The sequence below is a fragment of the Trachymyrmex cornetzi genome, unplaced genomic scaffold, assembly GCF_001594075.2.
Source record: "Trachymyrmex cornetzi isolate Tcor2-1 unplaced genomic scaffold, Tcor1.1 scaffold16, whole genome shotgun sequence".
In the NCBI taxonomy this organism is placed as follows: Eukaryota; Metazoa; Arthropoda; class Insecta; order Hymenoptera; family Formicidae; genus Trachymyrmex; species Trachymyrmex cornetzi.
This window is the reverse complement of record NW_017296201.1, coordinates 6,983,002-7,003,790: the sequence shown is the minus strand read 5'-3', so window position 1 is coordinate 7,003,790 and position 20,789 is coordinate 6,983,002. Positions and strand designations below refer to the sequence as shown.

Sequence of the window (20,789 nt, the reverse complement as noted above, 5' to 3'; positions counted from 1 at the left end):
ATTGATACTTTTAGGCAATGTGTACTATGCAACTTGTTATTATTGTTATCGTCTAAGGCTTTTTACATTAATTTATTTCGTACCATGATTGTGGGACTTTGAAACTGAATTCTTAAAAAGCTATTTTTTAATTAATCTGTTTCTCTTTCTTTTTTTTATTTCACAATAAGTTATCCTATAACTTATGTATATACACTGGAAAATCAAATTCTTTAATACTCTGAAACTTTTTATGAATGAATCAGCTAATAAGAAATTTGTATTATTGGAAGGCAATGATCAAAGTTATTAAATAATACTGCATATCAAAATTGCATCATCTCGTTTGCTATATAGATTAGCTTTTGCATCATTTATATTTATAAATATTTTTTTATGTATAATTCTATGTATTTTTTATATGTATATTTCTATATATTTGCTTTAAAAAATTGATGCATATTCTGAATTGGTATTACGGTCAAATAAATTACAAAAAATATTTTGCCAATTACTTCTGTTTGTTTAAGATAATATATTTAGAATATTTCATATATAAATTAAATTGTTTTACTAGAAAATGCCATCGATATGAATATAAAGATACTATAATATAACATCAACCAAAAATTAATTTTGACTTTAGAGACTTCACTTTTGTTTATAAATTTCTAAAGGGGGGTATAAGATCTTCAATTCCATATTTAATATTTTAACTTCCCTCTTATAATATTTCAGAAAATAATACTTAAAAAATATGTAAAATTTGTATGTACAATAATGTTTAATATAAAGCAAAAGTGAAAAATAAAATGAGTTTATACGTAAATAACTTTCGACATACAGCCAAGATTTGTTACTATACATGTCGGATTTCTCGCAACTTTGATATATCTGTATAGTGTCATGTATATCTGCGAAAAACAATTGACATTTCCAAACGAATCTAGATGAGGTCATTTTATTAGTCGCTCCTCTTTAGAAATACTCATGCGTTGTGTCAATTAAGTATTAAATGTTAAATATTCGAAAATTCATGTTGTCTATACATGAATAATTTTAAAGCAATGGAATCGGTTTCAGATTTTTATCCTGAGTATTTACTATTAGCGTACTATTATACATTTGCAACGATTGATAAGGTAGGCCAACATATTAAACATATGCCATGTCATTAAGAAATTCTCAAAAACTAATGATACAATTATATTATTGTTAATATTATAATAAACTACATTAAAAAAATAATCGTATTATATATTTTTTAATATAATGGATTGGAATACAACTAAAAGTGTATCTACCTTGTAAAAAAAAATTGTTATAATCTACTAAAACCAACCAATGCAGTATGTATTTCAGTTGCAAAGAACATTTATAGAAAAAATTTAGAAAATAAGAATTATAAAAATCTTGACACGACTTATCAGTATTGTAATAAATGAATATGTACTGTTTATAGCTATCATATTGCACATATTGCCATTCATGCAATTGCGTTTTTTTAAGTTAAAAATTCACATTCTCCAATAGTAATAATATATAAATTTCTGTGTGTTATGTAATTCTCGATTTTTTCCTTCGTCAATTTATCTAAGCCAGCCATGCATAAAAATATATATATAATAATATTATTAATATATCTCTTATATATTAATCACCGTGTGTCATCCATTTAGAGTGGGTGTGTCTGATAAGGAATGAACACGATTGAATCTACGATTTTTCAATGTTGTCATAGCTTCCATGAGATCGGTTCGTTTACTGAAGAAGTCAACTATTGCTTGACCGGTTAAAGCAGATGCCAAAAACTGCTCGACGGTAATCGACCAATCGGGATCGGCGGAGGACGTTATGCTCGATGGATTTCCATTACGATCGGGTGACTGAGAAGAAGGACATATCAAGTTTATAAATTTACTGCTATAATAAAGAATATCGGTTGTCAGTACAAATAAAAATATATACCCTTTCGACAACTGAAGAAGCTTGTTGAGCTGCAGAAGCAGCTAGAAGTAAACTATCTTCAGATTCTTCTTTCTCTATATAGAATTTCTTGCCAACGTCTCCTAATTGGAGTAGAAGTGTACCTATGATTTAGGTTTATTTTATTTAATTATAATTAAATTATAAGTAAATTACTACAATATATAAAATTTTTGAATACAGTAATATAAATATTACCTATAGAAGCGATGCAATGATATGTTTCCTGTTCTTCAGGTTGAGCAGGAAACATGTCGTAAAGAGTTTTCCATAATGCTATAAAATGTCCTTGAGACATTTTTGGCACAGTTTTAAGATCCAATGGACTGTCTTTTGATGCTATCATTGAACGTAAACTACCCATACTCTGAACTTCCCATGATTGATCACCTGGCTGGCTATTCAAGCTTGTAGATCGTGATAAAGTGCCTACAGTTGGTTCTTCGGCTATGCTAATTGGCATTTCCAAGGAAGCTACGCTTTGCTCCATGTTATCAAAGAAATCCGTAGCTTCTGCCGCCACTTCAGCTCCATCTAACCAATTTATATCGTGATGTAACATAAAAAGACATATATAAATGACTTTCATATATACATAGCTGAATGAATCTACCTGCTGAATGTGTTGGAGATTCAAAGTCGGCAGGCGTAAGAAGTGGCGGTAAATGCAACGTATATAATAACTTTAATCTTTGCGTCAAATCAGCTGTTGCTGTCATCCCTATGGCCTGCACCAGTTCCCGGAAGTTTAACAAACCGTCACGATTACGGTCCATTAACTAAAATATTTTTTAATTAAAATAATTATATAATTAATGTTGTTTTCGTCTATAATCAATTCTTGTAAAATATAATGATTTTTTAAAATTTAATTTCACTATGCAAAATTTTATAATGTATGTTAATCAAACCAAGATTAATTTATTTATAGAAACTGAACTTACACGAAATAGTCGCGCAGAAAGAGATTCAGCTTGAGTGCATTTTCCCCACGGAGACAGACCACCAAATAATATTCTAAATAAGTCAAAATCTACTTTATATGCTTCGTACGGCGGTTGGGTAGGATCGTAGCGATCAGGTTCGGATTTTCGTTGGCTCATTAGCTCTTCTCTCACTAAACTTAATAATTCCTATATACATAGCACATATAATTAAAATATTTATAATTTCCTTCTATGATTTGTCTATATGGAATTATTCTAAATTACCTGCAACTCTTCCATTTTCATATATTTATCAACAATAACGCTTCTAATTACGTTTTTTTCAATTCCATCTTCGAGGCTTTGAACTACCCTCAATCTATGTTTCAGGCGCAATCTTTCTATGCCACCAATTGTTAAAGATCCATATCTTGAATACGCTTCATAAATTAATGTTTGTACAGATATACTCTACAATAGCAAATATATTTCAGCTACGTTATAGTCAAAGATTAAATACATGAAATAATCAGAAGATATGTATATTCTTACCTTATTGAGTAATGTACTATCAATTGGTTTAGGAAATATCGGACCTTCATCGTTATAAACACCACCAAGGTAATCTGTCAACAGTTGCATGGCTTCTCCGTCATCGCGACAATTAAGTAACTTGTCTTGATTCCATTCCAATACAGTCAATGCTATCTGATAAAGCAGAATAGATTTATTTGTTATAAATATCTCATATCTATATGTAACAAAGTAATTTTATTAAATTAAAAAATTTAATAAATTTAAATAAAATAAAATAAATTTGTTAAGAAAAATTTTCAAAATTAAAAGAAAATTTATGTTAAATTAAATTTATTTATACAATATAATTTAATTTATACAATAAGAATTTTTCATACAATAATCTTTAAAATTTATCAAGAATTATTTTTGTTGAAAGACTTCATTAATTGAAAAAACAATTGAAAATAAAGCTACTCTCTATACTTAGTTTGTTACCTGAAAAATAACTTTTGCCCCATCGTAGAAGAAACAGTCCATAATATTTACAGCGCTACTGGTTGGCATAACGCTCAAGAATATAGTTAAAAACCAAGATAATGAGATAACTTTAATTAAGCCAAGCTCCTGTAACTTGGCATGTAACACTGGCAAATGCTCGGCTGCCAGTTCCTCTAAAAGACCTTGGTCAACGAGAGCACCAACCACTCTGCGATCATAGTAATCAGGCAGTAATGATTCACAAACATTACATAACTGCCAGAACGCTGATTCCTCAGAGCAATAAATTAGTAAAACTGACGCTACTATATTCATTGCCTGACAATAACCTGTAAGAACACACACATAGAATATTTATGAATAATTTCATTTATATTAACGTGATGCCGCTAAAAATAGCAGCACGATTTAATTATTTATTTTTAAATGGATATTAATTGTATATTTTAACACACTTAAAATCGTTGGTTTTTAATAAATAAATATTCAATAAAATTATATAATAAAAAATTGTATTTATTATAATTAAAAAATTCGACTAGTGTGTGTGAGAATTTCAAATAGCTATGTTACAAACAGAAAAATATTAGACTTGCCTATCTGAGGATTTCGCCATGCATAGGCAGATAATACCCTTCGTAACGCACTGATTCCGGTATCCGATTGGAAAGCTGGATGTTCCGGTAACGATCTATGCAAATCCCTTTCGATTTCCTCGTTTGCTTGACATGATTTACCAAGAGATTGTTCGACTAATGATTTATACAAATCTGGATTCATTGCCTTCTCATTTAAAGCACCTATAAAATAATATTATTTTATGTATTAAATCTCAATATCATTTATATGGAGAGTATGTATCATTTATATATATTACCAGAAAAGGTGAGCCAAACTTCTCCTCTGAGAGATTGAGGTATTCCTTGAATAACGAGTTTCGTAGTTTCCGTAGTTCTGTACATAGTAATTCCTCTTCCATATTCTGCAAAATGAAGTTCCCATTGCTTCTCTTTAGCTTCTTGTTTCAATGCGGCTTCGGGAGTCAATGGGGCCTTGAAAAGTATCATCAGTGGCGGTTGTGGTTTCCATTGTTCTGTAGGCTTTATTTCCTCGCAATTGTTGCTCGTATTCGGCAAACATACATTCTCTCTCGTTCTATAACAAGATTACAAATTTTATGTTATTGTATATATATTTTACATCTTTATTTTATATCTACTAGAAAATGTAACGCAAACATACATATAATTAAGTTTAGACTTTGATAGGAGCTCAGAGATTTTTTGCACCACGAAATCTCTATCATGTATTTGGGCGAATAGAAATGATGAACGCGCCGTTGTGACTAATATTGACTTATCTGCTCCTGCGCTGGACTGATTTTCCGCCGATTCAACGAGTGTTACTTCCCTTAGAGGTATAACTAAACTGACTTGTCTTCTTACCTAAATAGATACAAGTAATAAATAAATTTTACACACATTTAAGGAATTCATTAGTTTTAATATAATATGCTTACTCTACTTTCAAAACAAAGATAATTTTGAGATAAGTATATCTTTCCCCAGACGTATCTTTTGTTGTATGGAGTCCATAAAGTAGCATCAATGCTACCATCTAATTTCTCGGTTCCTGGCAATCTAAATTGAAGCCTGTATGTTTCTGAATGTGCTCGTGCATCCAAATCTCTCTTCAAGAAAGATGGTTTCTTAGGCACATTTTTGCTAAATTAAGAATTAATTTAGTGTTTATTTCTGCATAACTTTCTAAAAAATAATATAATCATATATCAATATACCTTAATTTATTCAATAAGTCTCTATCCTCATTAAATCCACTTTTTTCATCAATAAGTCTACAAAAAAGCGAAAAAATCATTTTGTAATAAATTAATACATAAAGTACAAAAATGATTATTCTTTAAATATCTTCTGTATTTTAATAAACTTTAGTACCTTTTCATAGCAATATTGGTCAGTTGTTCCATTAACGAATATGTTTCTGATTTATGTATAAACATAGAAAAATAATGCTGTAACACAAACGAAAAAATTAAATGTTAAGAATTGATTGAAATATATGGAATGTATCATGACATGTGTCGATAATAATAATACATAGAAACGTATGTGTACACATTAACATATACCTCTTTATTGTCACGTGTTACAACACGTATACTATCCGGAACTATAAGGGAACTAGTTTTGTTCAATTCCGTAATGTCTGTCCATCTTATGGTCAATTTCGTTTCTCTCGCCAGTATATAAGCATAAAAGCACATGTGATTTACAGATAAATAGAGCCATCCTTGTCTAGGTAATCGTGATTTCCAGTAACTAAAAAAAAACATAGCAACCCCTTATGATTACTTTCTTAAATGTGTATTTAATATTATATTTTTATGTAATCTTTATATATTAAAATTTTAAAAACCTGCACGAATAATAATTGACCAATTTGTCCTCTTTGGGTATATTGAACAATTGGTGAAATTTAAAAGACACAGTTTTAAAAGACTCTGGGTCTTCTTCTGTAATATCAACGTTCAATTAAAGCATTCGTAAATGTTTTTATAATGTAAATAATGATTAATGATTCTACCATCTGCGAACTGAGAATCCGGGATGTTATTTGCTATTATAGATTGAATTTTGCAGCAAACGAATTCCGTTATCTCTTCCTCGGTATCGAACGACGTAAGCGTAGCCATTAAATTCGAGTGGAGCCATTCCCAATCCTGCAAAATCTCTTCGCGGGTCAAGGAACATGCCACTTCTGTAAGTTTCAAATGTAAAAGGACACATTACAGATTCAAATTCTACTTAAGAGATTTAATTAATATAAAACCTAATAAGCCTTATAATTTTTTTCAGATATTGTAATTGCATAAAACTGTAGGTGAAAGCATTGAATAACATTCTTATGCTCCCTTGGCATTTGCCGTACACAGCTGACAATTATTTATGCTAATATGCACTGTTATCAGTTACTGTGCTACTACCACTACTATTAAAGCAATACTCACACATATATTCATTGTCCTTGGCTTTACATCTTTTTAAATGCATAATATGAGCAAGAAAATTAATATGTAATAATTATAATAAGCATAATTGCATAATTTAATTAAATGTATATGTCTGTAGATAAAAATGATCTCCAATTTGTTTTTTTCTCCTTTCTTTTCTTTCTTTCTTTTTTTAAAAAATATATATGTATATATTTTACATTCTATATGCATATCTTATACTAAAATCTTAAATTTCAATTATAATCCAATACCCCAATAAACTTCCGACGATGGCGTCTGATGAAGAATTCTAAAGGGTGGTGGTTTGGTGTCGAAAACGCTGTCCAATGTACCCACCAATATGGAGGTAAGACCTTTCGTTTTTCCATGTCCTTTACGACGTTGCAGTACGAAATATACAGTCGCCTGTTCAGTAATCCTATATTATAAAATGACACAACAGAATTATACGACAGAATTATACATGTTATAAATATCTGTATAGAAAGAAAATATTTTTCAAAATAAATAATTTTAGAATAATTAAAATAGTTCTTCAACAAATATATAATAAACAATTTAAAATAACATCAAAAATTTAGTACAATAAATATACTCAAATATGATAAATTCAACTAAATCAAATTGAAGAAAATATATTTGTTTAATTTAAATATAAATAAAAATTTTGAAAAGAATTAAAGAAATATTAATTATTTTATCGCGCTAAGATTATTCACAAATTGCTATTATCAATAATCTCTTTCTCCTTTAACATTTATTGTTATTACTAGCCGTTATTGTATATATTGAAAGCATGTCAAATTAGCGTCAAACTATCCTCGCTTATCGTGTCACTGATGTCGACATCGCGATCGCCGCTTATCGAACCCGACCAGACATTCGCGTCGTACTTTTGTACACATTTTACCAGGCGTTTTCGCGCTCGTTATCTACTGTACGTGGCTTACGCGTTAACAACGGTAATTTTGTCGCGTTATGACGTTGGTAGCCGATAAACGCTATTCCGCAGTTGAAATGACGCGGATGTAAGAAACTGATGTTGTCGAATCGCGGCGCGATAAAGACCATGGTTGAATCACTGTCACGATAAAGTCACCTCCCGCGCTCGAGAGAACGGCACCTCCCCGTCAGCTGTCTCCGATACAAATGTAAACATTCCGCGCGACCGACTGCGACTTGACGAATGACGAATCGTCTTCGAGACCGGTTGCGACCGCTGGCGTTGAAGTTCAGATCGCGGCGTGGCATCTCGGAGCCGTCGTCAATCGGTGACAGCAAGAGACCTTGTTCTTTTCGGCTAAACTTTTTCGTTTGAAGAAAAAAGGAGGAAAACTGATCCGTGCAAGAGACAGCATTCGAAAACATTACCCGAGTGCCTTCGAGTATTATTTTATCCTATCATTTAACAACGAGAATAAAATGGTATACTAGTATTTTTTCGCCCAAGGAGTTCAGCTAAAAGGAATACAAACGTCGTTAGGCGCGATTTTACCAGAACGCATTGGCGAGCAACACTTCTTGCGGCTTCACCCACATCTCGATCTCCGTGCACACCGCGCGAGGTACATATGGCACTGACACAGAACGACGATGATAACGACGACAAAGACGACGTTACACGCGCACAAGCAATCCTCTCCGAGGAACTGCCGCGAAAATGTCGACGCCGCTGACGGTGGAGCGAGAGGGGAGGAAAAATTAAAGCAATATACTCGCGACGGCGAAACGATCAGCTGCGACCTGCGACTCTTCTTCGCGAGAGACGCACGCTCGCCACGCCACGCGGAACGATGTCACTAAAGTCGAGAGATATCGTTACTGGCGATCGATATTACAATTTCTGCACTCGCACTGTAATAAGACTGTATACTCGACATGTCTCGACGACGATCAATGACGATCCGAGTCCGCCTGAATTTTTAGGACGAAAGACTTTTTCTCAAGAGTGATTTTGACTATTAGCACAACAGGGATACGAATAATTTGGAAAAATTAGAGGATAATAATAGTCTACTGTTTTTTTACATATGAAAACGCAAGTGAAAACGTTCATACCTGTATATTATCACAATTACATATTTTTTAGGAGGTAATAACTGTATATTATATGATTTTAACTAAGTAGTTAGTCCGTAGTGTTTGTATGATTCTGAATATTTCTGACAGATTTAATTTAATCCTAGCAATTTTGATGGACTATTAACAACAGGAGTGTCAATAATTTAATAAGGTTAGAAAGTAATAATAATCTCCTGTTTTTTTTATATGTGAAAACATTTATATCTCATAACTGTATATTTTTTTAGGAGGTACCTTAGTCTATGATCCTGAACATCTCTGATAGATTTAATTCAGTTCTAGTAAAAATCTCTAATTGTACATTGAAGAGATCAAGTGCTAAACAGGAAAATAAAAGACATAAAGTAATGGTTTTGAGGCTTCCATGGATACTTTGTATACAGAAGCTATGCATTTCACAAATTATCTCTGTGTCTGGATCTTATTGTAATACCAATGTTTCGTCAACATTGAAGTTTATATCATCAGGACAAGGAATTATATTAACTTTCAATTTTTTCTCTTCGGATCTGTTAAGAAATTTCGAATTGCAGTAACATAGTTTGCAATCTGTATAACAGACGATTAATGATACCAATAAGATCAGGAGCAACATAAAAAATTGGATAAGGCATTCAAAAATCCACTTAAAGATAGTGGAAAACTTGCAGAAAATTCATAATCTTGATTACAATTTTATGAATGTACATTATCCTGACTTGATTGACCTGCTCCTCTGAAGAATTACCTTTGTATATACTTTTAAGAATAGGAGAAGAGGACAGAGATATGAAGGTTGACATTCATTAATGAATCTAGGCACAGAGATAACTTGCAAAATGCATAGACTATAAAAGATAAATATATAATAATACCGAAAGCATATTAATGTTGAATTACTTTGATAGAATGGAATGTTTGGAAAGAGTTAATCACCCAGGATCATGGGTGAAGGAAAAATATCAGGAGGTTCAGCAATTATTAGAACGCGAGGCAAAGAGCGATCCGAATAAGCTTTACGAGAAAAAGTCTAAGGCTGTGGAGATTCTAATGGAGATACTGGAAGCGCTTACGCACTGCAAAGAAACTCTCTGCACCGTGGCAGCTGCGATAACTTATTTGAACATAGGTATATTACGAGCTGACATGGAAGATACAGGATTTGCTACAGAATGTTATAAAAAATGCATCGACTTGTTAGAAGACAGCAAATTGACGTCTGAAGGCATTTTACCAGCTATAAGCGGTAATAATCAATTGGGTCTAATTTATGCACAACGAGGTTCATACGAGGAAGCTAAAGACTTTCTAAAGCAAGCGGAAGACTTATACATTAAGTTTACAGAAGATATTAGACTCGATCCTGTTCATATGGTGTCCATTATGGGTATTGAGGAAATAGAAGGAAATCTGTGCGCAAAAAGTATTCTCGAGAAGCTTCACACATTGACTCTGTATTATTTAGCACAGGTCTGTCGCGAGTTAGATGACAAGTGTAATTTTGCTCTTTATTGTCACCGAACATTGAGCAAGCAATTAAGTCAAAATAAAATAACGCAAGATCTGGATTATGTCGATTGGGCTTTAAATGCCGCAGCAATATCTCAATATTTCATAGAACAAGACAAATTTCCACAAGCGAGGCATCATCTAGCTGCAGCGTCCTGTATATTGGAGAAATACTCTGAAATCTTGAAAACAAAAGGCACTAGGGAAACCAGCGAGACCATTGCTGCGCAATACGAAAATTACGATCATGGATCAGCAAATATCGCTAGATGTTGGGCGAAGTACGGTATTGCTCTCCTGGGAGCATCTAAAGAGAGATTAATGAAAAAGGCCGAGGAAGAGGATCAGGATTCAAAGCCTGCGAAAGTTGCTGATAAAGTCTATAAATATTCTCATACTGAAACCATGGAGGATCCAAGATTTGTAGATCTAGAACTAGAATTAGAATCGATTACTAATGAAGTTACAGATATGTATTTATTGGATTTTAACGATGCTAGACCGGTGTTCTTGAACGTTCGGAAATGGTTGGATAAGGCGAAGGAATATTACACTTTCGAGAATCACGCGTCGGATTACGCTTGGATTGTCCAAGACCTCTCTCAAGCGTACAAATACTTGGCGTTCTTCGAAGACAACGAAGACAGGCAGGCGAGAATGCACAAACGGCGGATAGACATTCTGGAGGAAGTAATTGAGGGATTGTCTTCGCGGTTTTACCGAATCGTCTGTAGGGAAATTTGGATCGAGCTTGCGGAAACGTATTCGGAGATCCTGGACTTGAAGATTGATCGTTTGCAAGCATCCAACGAAAGGCCGACGGCTCATGTGATAGCGAAGATCGAGCGCCTGGCGAGAAACAGCATAAAGCATTATCAGTCGTACTTGAATTCTTTAGAGATGAGCAAATCCGAAAACGGAGTCGAGTCCTTCTCAGAGGATTTGCTGTATCCAGCATTGTATACTTACTTCCATGTGGGAAGATTGTATAATAAGATTATAACTTCCGACGTACAACAAAAGATAGAAAACATGCAGAATAGTGTTGATGCTTATAGTTTCGTCGTTAATTACTACGATAAGCATCCTGAAAAGCAGAAGAAATTAGAAAAATACGAATTTATAAAATTGTCTAAAGAATTTGTCACATTGCTGCCGCTTACAATAGATAGATTAAAACAGCAACAGATAAATCAATAATGCTATTTTTCTCTCTTTTTCATTTCCGTGACAATGTTGAATGATATTTTGTTGTATTTTTCTCTCTGTGCAGCAGACGATGGTTTTTGTACGAGGGAATACAGAAATTTACATCTGCAAAGCATATATTTATGTATTGCGTGTATTTAAATTAAATGCTTTCTTATGTATTTACGATTAGCTCATTCCTTATATTTGTACACTTATATTTGTATATATATATATATATAATCATACATTATACATTATATATTGAAATACATTAAAAATATATTTAAGATGAAAAAGTAGTTATACTTTATTGTGTACTAATCTTTTTCCTTTATTAAAAAAAAAAAAATAAATAGTTCTATACATGTTAACAAAATAATATCAAATAAGGCTTATTAACTGAAATAATCGGAATTTGAGTTACTTCTCTCTCGATTTAGTAATAAACTATTATAAATAATATAATAGTAAAACATTATAGAATAATAATAGCCTTTTTAATGATTTGTTGTGTATGGCGCATTAAAGAATTGATACGTTTAAAAAGTGTGCATCATTTACAAGTTTAATTTTTAATGAATTTTGTGTAATAAATATATATTAATTATAAAATTATACATAAGTATAAAATATGTCTTATAATTCTATTATAAATTAAATTTTAATAAATAGGAGAGTAATGTATTAATCTACTGAGTATCCCTAACAGATCTAATGTAATCCTAATGTGAAATCTTTAATTATTAAAAAGTATTATTTGTAAAAATCTGCAATCCTCCGATGTGTTTGAATTTCTCGCTGCATTCAACTGCCGACTAGAGTTTTTTAGCAACTCTACACGCGAGTCTCGAACGAAGACCAATCAACTGCGGCTACAGAAGGTGTTCGGTTTGCTGCAGCGCGCTGGTTGGATAATTACGACAAAGATAAGCGTGTTCGACTTGACAAGAGGATTCAAATTTCAACAAATGTAAATCATCGGCTGCTTTCTTTCTTTTTATGAGACACAGTCAACTGAGTCGACCATACATACTCCAACGCTGAAAATGATGGCTTCCGCTCCACTCTCTCTTGATTGTGCTCGCTCTTGATTGTGAAACATCGTTCTATCCTTCTTGGCTATACATATATAATGACTGTTAGCAGTCAATTACCAAGTCGAATACCGGGTTGATATTTGTATGCCTTATTACGGTCGTTCAAACCGTTCAAATAGAAAGAATATAGAAGCAAATAGAAGATAAAAGAAATTGAAACGCACGAGAAGGAAATTTTGGAATGTATATGAGCATCGTTTTATTAGTAATTTCCTTTTAATTGAAAATCGGCATATTAAAAAATAGAGTATATTTTTATACATATAAGTATAATATTTTGAATAAATTCTATAATAAATTATACAGAATGATTTGCATAAAATGACTGATTTAATTATTAATGAAATTTAAAAATATGAAAAAGTGTACACACACGCCCGCGCACGCACGCACGCACGCACGCACACATACACACACACACACACATGTAGTAGAGTAATAAAAGTATATTACAAAATTAAGAAACCCAGATAGCACTGGACATCCCAAGGATGTCCATTTTAAGTCCAAATCACGTCCGCACGTCCACGGACATAAAATGGACGTCCTTGAGATGTCCGTCGTACGGATGTCCTATACAAAACATTCTATGAATGTCCGAATTTGGATTTTACTTTTATTAAATGTTTTTCTTTATATTTTTATTATATTCGTATTATTTACCGAACCAAGAACCAACAAGTATTGAATAACATATTTTTTATATATCTTATATTATATAATATCATATTAATAATATTACCCAAATAAAATTAGTTAATTCTAAAAAATTGTAATTTATTATGGACGTACAAAGTTGTGACAAATGTACATCTCATGACCGTCCATAGGTTCAACGATATAATTTGGATTTCCTATTGACGTTCCAATGTCCAGAAACGGATGTCCAATGGACGTACAATGGACGTCCTTATGCTATCTGGGAAGGTATAGATATATTTTACGACTCAATATGAATATAATTCAATTAATATACAATAAGGGTTTTTTGAGCTTAGCAAGTTAATATGTTATAATTAAAATGCTTTATTAAACTACATATAAACAATGTTTTAAACGTTTGAATCTTTTTTCAACGGTCCTCTTCAGTGACTGTTTACAAGATTTACATATGATTAACGCGTGTATAAATTATTATATGTTCCATAAGTCTATATTTAACTAATTAATTCTATAATGGTCCTGATGTCCATTAACTCAAGTTAAATTGTCGTAGTTCGATCGTTAATGACAGAATATTTTTAATATCTTCAATAGAAGCAACATTCGAGAATTATCCCTGACTAATTTTGGACATCTTTTTTAGTTGAAGACCTTGCTGCAATATTAGTAATCACGTACTATATAATAATACGTGTTTATTGGAATATATGCTATACCATCCTCCGACTGTCTTATTTATATATTCTCCTCTTTCACCAAATATGTGAGTTAGTCCAATATTGCAGTAAGTGTGTCTTTAATTTTAAATTTAATTAAAAATATTTAAAAGTACTGGGTATTTCATAAAAAAATAAAAATTACAATTTTTTGGAATTAACTAATTTTATTTGGGTAATATTATTAATATGATATTATATAAGATATATAAAAAGTATGTTATTCAATTCTTGTTGGTTTTTGGTTCGGTAAATAATACGAATATAATAAAAATATAAAGAAAAACATTTAGTAAAAGTAAAATCCAAATTCGGACATCCATAGGATGTTTTGAATAGGACATCCGTACGACGGACATCCCAAGGACGTCCATTTTATGTCCATGGACGTGTGGACGTGATTTGGACTTAAAATGGACGTTCTATCTGGGATGTTCAGTGCTATCTGGATAGTACATAATGATTATCATTGTGATATGAACATTATTATACTAAATTCTTCGATTTATCAATTTTTCATTTTATCAAAAATTATCGTGTAACATTAGAATTGTTTATGAAATGTCACACAGTAATTTTTGATAGAAGAATCGATAAATCGAAGAATTTAGTACAGTAATGTTCATATGGGGTGATCCCGATTGACCACGGCTCGATTGGACACCACCAATCACAGCGACCGGTGCTTAGGAGCTTTGTAGTCTCAAGCGCTGTGAGTGACTCGTGTCCAATTGAGCCGTGTCCAAACTCCAACTGGGTGCCACCCGTATCTCATGCGTGCAGATAAAACCAAAATTGGACAAAAAATATTGTTTTGTTGCGTCGCTACCAGTCACCGCTTCGGCTGATAAGATTGATAAGGCTGTACGAAAGTAGATGTCAGCACGCGCGGCGAATATTCCTCGTAATCCGCGCCGCGGATCGTCCGGAGCGGTGAATCCAGGAACAAGAGGAGCTTCGTCAAGTCTCATATCAGGAATACGGATCAGTCCTCGTTGGTGTTGTTCCTCGTTCATTCATCGTGGGTGAAAATGGCGTCCTTGGCGGGTGTTCGGCTGTTGGCGAGGAACACCGGTTGCTTCAGAAACTCATTCAGTCGGTTGCGATGCACGAGTGGTGCACTCGTTCGGATGCGATGTGAGCAGAGGTTGTTACATCGTGCCGCGTGGACGACGCTTGTCGTACCGCAGGTAATATTAACGGACAGTGTGATACGCGTGATCGACTCTTCGCTGAGCAATTGTTCACGGCAGTGGGTTCCACGAAACTCTCATTATGTAACTGAAGCAACTTGAAATACTTGCAAAGATGCCCAGAGACAACTCGTCGGTCAACCAGTTCAATTCATCTTAGCTCAATATATTTGTTTTGGCAGCGCTTTCTTATGCGCTTGGTGTTTACAACTCTTTTACCCATCAGTTGCATCATATGATAGATTTTGCATTTAGTTTTGTTGGAGACATAAACAAACAACCCATACTTGATCTGGATTAACACTATACTTGATCTGGACATCATATTGGACCCATACTTTATTTGTACAAAAATAAGAAGAGCTGATAGAGAAAGTATAGAAAAAGGAAAAGCATGAACTGGATTAATGTCCATTTCTGCTAATGTAGATTAACTTCAATCTCGATTTAATTTAATCTTTATTTTTTTTCTAATTCTTAGAATTAGAAAAAAATATTGAGTAAGCAAACTTAAATTAAACTGAAATTAAAGTTAATGTATACCTGTAGAAATTAACATTTGGCTCCTATTTTCAATGATAGTAACAATATTGTTATGAAGCTGTATAACGACACCAAATTTAGTCTACTAACAATAAATTTAATCTTTTATTCCTAGATCTGTATGTAGCATTTTCAAATATTGTTTTATCCTAAAACATACGAATTTATTTTTGTTGATATATGCGTTTAAGATTTTCATAATTGAATTTAAATTACCATTATTTAATGAAGTACTATAAAATCACATTAGAATATATTTTTTGCAAAGTATATCCAAGTACAGTCAACATTTCTTCATGAAATCTTTTCATAAAAACTGGACATTAAAATATATATGAAAAGATTATTTGATGAATGCAGGTAAAATGCAATCGTGGATACTGTCAAGATGTTAGTAAAGAGAAACCGAAATCGATTAAGGATATCGAAGAGCGCGTATTGAAAGCTGTAGCCGTTTATAACGACGCCCTTGTAGAAAAGGTTACATAAAATACATCTTTCTTCTTTCTGGGAAAAATTTTGCAGGGCTTAAGGGACACACGCATCAAGCAGGTGCGCCATTACAGTCATAAGGATCCGCTAACCCTTGATATTATCAGTCAGCGGGTGCTCTTGGTTCTGAAACTTTATGACAAAATTGAACCCACAAAGGTATCTTCGAAATCAATATTCTTGAAATATTTGCCAAGACATTTCTGTAGACGATTCTGTTTTCTTAACAAAAAAATGTCAAAATGCATACAAAAATTCATCATTAGTTGCAATTGTGTTTGAAAAATATGTAAAAATAAAAATCGTATATATATCTTTTTAAACACATAGCTTTTCCATATTAATTAGAAGAGTTGATAATTTCTTACACATAATATAATTACACCAATTTTCTGTTGCTAGTTTCTTTACTGAAATGTTTTGAGAAATATCTCTTAAAACAAAGAATAGTTGGTTAACACCTCGCTTGATCGTGGCGTCTGCGTACATACTGACATGTAGAAACAAATCTCTTTTTTAACTCTTATTTACTTTATTTATATAATAATTTGCATTATTATATACTATTGTTAAAAATATATATATGGCAGAAGAATATTTACTATTTATATAATATCTAATTAAAAAATTTTAATATGTAAAATACTCTCCCTAATGTATTTTATTCGATTAATTATCAGAGGAACATGTCAGTTGTGCAGGAAGCCCAGGCGTGCGATTGAATCTTAATCTAACGATAGATTGAATCTTCAGCTGTCCTTGGATTCGCATTTTATGGACGATCTGGGTCTGGATTCCCTGGATCACGTGGAGATCATAATGGCGATGGAGGACGAGTTTGGCTTCGAGATTCCAGATATGGATGCTGAGAGGCTATTGAAACCTAAGGATATAGTGCGTTACGTAGCGGACAGGGAGGATATATATGAATAACACGCCTTGTATTACTTATATCTACGTGTTTAGTCAACATCCGTCGTTGTTTCGATTGGAAATAACGGATCACAGCGTTTTACCCTGCCGCCATTGTTTTTTTCTGTATATAGACCACTTATCATTATATGAATAAAAAATAAGCGAATTGTTACATCGAATTTCTTTTATGTGCGTACGCATCCTAAAAAATTGTAAGAAACGTACAGAGAACCGTTTATAAATTCCACAGTTTAGTACTGTATCAAAACATGCTCTTTTATTTTGTAATAATACTGTATATTTCATATTCGTAAAATTCGTTTTATTAAAACTACTATATAACTACAATCATAATAATTAAATTCGTTAAGAACGCAATACAATGTTGTGTTCCCGATTTTTTTATATAAAAAATTGAATTGTCGCTGATTCAATCGAACAGTTCGAATCAATTATTTTGAATTTGATTCTGATTATTTTACAAGTATAATAGAATAGAATATTTGTATTTGAATGAATTTGAAATTTGAATATGCCACCTCATACGTGTCACTGCGCGCATGTAAATTTATTTTTTTTTTTGTAATTTTCTCGGAAAAGTGTCTTCAATTTATGGAAGTTATTAACGTACTTGCCAGGCGTGTAAATTCATCGTCAACAAATACCGGTTATGCAATTCGTGTTGCAACTGCGAGTATTTGCCGCGTTAATTTTCCGTATTCTGTTTTTAGTATTTTATTTGTCGTACGATTTCTTATCGACATGTGATTAGCTGCAGGATAAAGGATTTTGGAACGTGAGGGTGCAGACACTGCACGCTCGGTAGCCTGCGCATGTGCTGTGGTATGCGAGCATATCGTATTTGTGTGAATTGTGCCAGCAATGCCAGCTGTGGCCAGCTTTGTTCTATGTGTTTTGTGAATTGTGCCCTGTGGGTCAGTTGTCAGCTATGCGCGGAGTAATTTGTTAAATTACGTCTCTCAAGTCTGTCTTTTGGGAAAACCGCATTTCTTTTCAGTTCTGCAATTCGGCGGGACGATAACGCTCAGTTCTACAATGACGTCCAAATTGAGGAACAGAGATTGCGCGAATAAAATCAGACATGGCTCGCCTAAGCTGCAGGAGGTGCTGCGAGAGGTTGAAAAGTCTATGTTTACCTCGTACTACTTTTAAGCTTTCTGGATGATAGTAATATAAGCGACTCTGGGTAAAGGTGCAATCTACGGTGTTCACCTCAAAAATCGATAAAATTATACTCATTCGACGCGTTTTTGCATGAAACGAAAGAATCTGGCAGGTAAAAGTGTCGCTATGCCCCGCGAACCGAGATATTAAGCGTTAAAGTTCACGATTATTCAGGTTAGAAAATCCGTCATGGTCACGCAACACTGCGATATGAGCATGCGCTGCGGTCACATGCGTTGTACGTACTTTTCGGTAAGAGCGCACGAAATTTAAAATCATAATCCATTAAATTAATAACCATTAATAACCCATGTGGACAGTGGGGTGTATAGACAGTAATGCTTGGGTTCGGGCGGCATAGCGATGTTATTAATGGTTATTAATTTAATGGATTATGACTTTAAATTTCGTGCGCTCTTACCGAAAAGTACGTACAACGCATGCGCATGTGACCACAGAGCATGTTTCAGTCGCTACGTAACGTCGGTATGACAGATTTTCTAACCTCCATAGTCGACAACTTTAACGCTTAATATCTCGGTTCGCGGGGCAGAGCGACACTTTTACCTACCAGATTCTTTCGTTTCATGCAAAAACGCGTCGAATGAGTATAATTTTATCGATTTTTGAGGTGAACACCGTAGATTGCACCTTTATCCGACTCTGCATTCTTTTATAAAAATTCTCGCGCAAATATGCGCATACAATTTTTTTCGTGTCTGTTTTTTTGTTCAACTAAAGTTAAAGTTCAAAGTTTAGTCTGATATCTTCAATTTGAATATCATAGATATTCTGTAGTTTTACCTGTATCTTTTGTTGGAAAATGTCTATTATCATATTTTGGATGCTTTCTATTTAGTGACACAAGTCATTGATACAAGTGTCATGCAATCTTTATTCATTGAATGCTAAAAAGGACAATAATGTTTGTGTCAACTTGTATCACTAATGCCAATTTCCACCAATGTAGATTAACTTTAATCTCGGGTCAACTTACTCTTCGTCTCTTCTTCTAATCTTTAGAACTAGAAAAAGACGAAGAGTAAGTTGAACTGAGATTAAAGTTAATCTACATTGATGGAAACGGACATAAGGGCCACTTTCACCAAGCTCAGTTAACTTAACCAGCCTAGTAACTGTAATAAAATAGAAAGAGATGGAACTATTTCTATCTCTTTCTATTTCATTGCAGTTACTAGGCTGGTTAAGTTAACTGAGCTTGGCGAAAATGGCTCTAAGGTCCAGTTTTACAACTGACGGTTAATTCTTAACCGAGGTTCAACTTATTCATTATCTCTTTTCAATTCTAGAATTGGAAAAAGATGAGAAATAAGTTCAACCTCGGTTAAGAGTTAACCGTCAGTTGTGAAACTGGGCCTAAATGTAAGGCCCATTTATACATAAGGTGCTGTCTTTTTTTGTTTTCGAAAATATTGCCTGATCTGTTTTTAGAAATGTCGCCAGAGAATGCGAGAGAAGCGGGATCATTTATTTAACAAACGTAGATTCGGCTTGGAACTTAACTCAAGACACATGCAGGACACACTGACAGAAATAATACGCCAAGAATTCAAGAATTTAGCAACATTAGATGACAACGACAAAAGTATTATGTTTAAAGAGATTGAGGAGCCACTATCTCAGGAAGAGGCAATTGAATTAGAAAACGAAATTGTTTGCGAACAAGGTATAATCAGCACTAAAATTTCAGTTATATTACTAGAAACTTGTAATTCATAATAATTATTATTAATTTGTTTGTGATATAATACGAATTTGATGAAAAATTATATTATTATACAGAACAATGGATAATCCAAGAATATGAGAAGATTTTGCAGGACGAGGTCGAACACTTTGCAATGTACGTCGACAATGAAAATAGAGAGGTATTCTGTCCCATGTGTCAGAAAGCTATACTAGGAGAGGAGAATAATTGTGTGAATTGTCCAGTCTGTAAACTGAAATTGACAGGTCGTACCATGCAAGAAGTGAGGCATTTAATTAACGAAAGTATTAATATTCACGCATTCAATTGCGTTAAGGTACCACTATTCACAATAATACCTGATAACACTAATCTCAATTTGTATCTGATATGTCATGACTGTTCCACTTTGGCATTGATTTGCTGATTATTCAGTTGGCGAGCTATCAATTTTCTAAAATACAAATGTGTTGAATAATTAACATATTTTTTCGTAAATATTAAATGTTATCAATATCAATGTGTCCAAAGATTATAAAATAACAATTGTAAACAATGTGTATTATAATTTACG

At 33.1% G+C, this 20,789-nt stretch overlaps 4 protein-coding genes across 13 annotated transcripts; 3 read left to right on the top strand and 1 right to left on the bottom strand.

The window, feature by feature from the left end:
- Positions 1–1,344: 1,344 nt before the first annotated feature.
- On the bottom strand, positions 1,345–8,552 carry Tbc1d8-9 (TBC1 domain family member 8/9). Of its 6 annotated transcripts, none has more exons than XM_018504002.1 (19): positions 8,042–8,334; positions 7,194–7,360; positions 6,513–6,686; positions 6,345–6,441; positions 6,058–6,247; positions 5,864–5,940; positions 5,707–5,763; positions 5,428–5,632; positions 5,151–5,353; positions 4,786–5,063; positions 4,505–4,708; positions 3,906–4,237; positions 3,444–3,599; positions 3,177–3,362; positions 2,910–3,098; positions 2,579–2,744; positions 2,164–2,499; positions 1,948–2,069; positions 1,345–1,865 (listed from the first exon to the last, which is right to left on the bottom strand). In XM_018504002.1, exons 1-19 carry the CDS (start codon positions 8,308–8,310, stop codon positions 1,647–1,649), a joined length of 3,627 nt encoding a protein of 1,208 aa, XP_018359504.1. In that variant the 5' UTR covers positions 8,311–8,334; the 3' UTR covers positions 1,345–1,646. The 6 variants fall into 6 exon arrangements, with proteins under 6 accessions (XP_018359504.1, XP_018359505.1, XP_018359509.1 ...); XM_018504003.1 differs by having other exon boundaries at positions 6,345–6,438; XM_018504004.1 differs by lacking the exon at positions 8,042–8,334 and adding an exon at positions 8,438–8,552 and having other exon boundaries at positions 1,647–1,865.
- A 28-nt stretch (positions 8,553–8,580) lies between these two features.
- LOC108758842 (KIF1-binding protein homolog) lies at positions 8,581–11,888 on the top strand. The gene is made up of 4 exons (XM_018504008.1): positions 8,581–9,034; positions 9,129–9,175; positions 9,252–9,368; positions 9,912–11,888. Exon 4 carries the CDS (start codon positions 9,913–9,915, stop codon positions 11,710–11,712), a length of 1,800 nt encoding a protein of 599 aa, XP_018359510.1. The 5' UTR covers positions 8,581–9,034; positions 9,129–9,175; positions 9,252–9,368; position 9,912; the 3' UTR covers positions 11,713–11,888.
- A 3,212-nt stretch (positions 11,889–15,100) lies between these two features.
- ND-ACP (NADH dehydrogenase (ubiquinone) acyl carrier protein) lies at positions 15,101–17,522 on the top strand. 2 transcript variants are annotated; one of them, XM_018504010.1, is made up of 3 exons: positions 15,101–15,369; positions 16,276–16,395; positions 17,161–17,522. In XM_018504010.1, the coding sequence occupies exons 1-3, from the start codon at positions 15,211–15,213 to the stop codon at positions 17,338–17,340; spliced, it is 459 nt and encodes a 152-aa protein (XP_018359512.1). In that variant the 5' UTR covers positions 15,101–15,210; the 3' UTR covers positions 17,341–17,522. The 2 variants fall into 2 exon arrangements, with proteins under 2 accessions (XP_018359512.1, XP_018359511.1); XM_018504009.1 differs by lacking the exon at positions 16,276–16,395 and adding an exon at positions 16,441–16,566 and having other exon boundaries at positions 15,102–15,369; positions 17,161–17,519.
- A 652-nt stretch (positions 17,523–18,174) lies between these two features.
- On the top strand, positions 18,175–20,685 carry LOC108758811 (RPA-interacting protein B). 4 transcript variants are annotated; one of them, XM_018503956.1, is made up of 4 exons: positions 18,175–18,257; positions 18,341–18,459; positions 19,960–20,194; positions 20,311–20,685. In XM_018503956.1, exons 2-4 carry the CDS (start codon positions 18,379–18,381, stop codon positions 20,640–20,642), a joined length of 648 nt encoding a protein of 215 aa, XP_018359458.1. In that variant the 5' UTR covers positions 18,175–18,257; positions 18,341–18,378; the 3' UTR covers positions 20,643–20,685. The 4 variants fall into 4 exon arrangements, with proteins under 4 accessions (XP_018359458.1, XP_018359459.1, XP_018359457.1 ...); XM_018503957.1 differs by having other exon boundaries at positions 18,203–18,216; positions 18,273–18,459; XM_018503955.1 differs by lacking the exons at positions 18,175–18,257; positions 18,341–18,459 and adding an exon at positions 18,498–18,529.
- Positions 20,686–20,789: the final 104 nt, after the last annotated feature.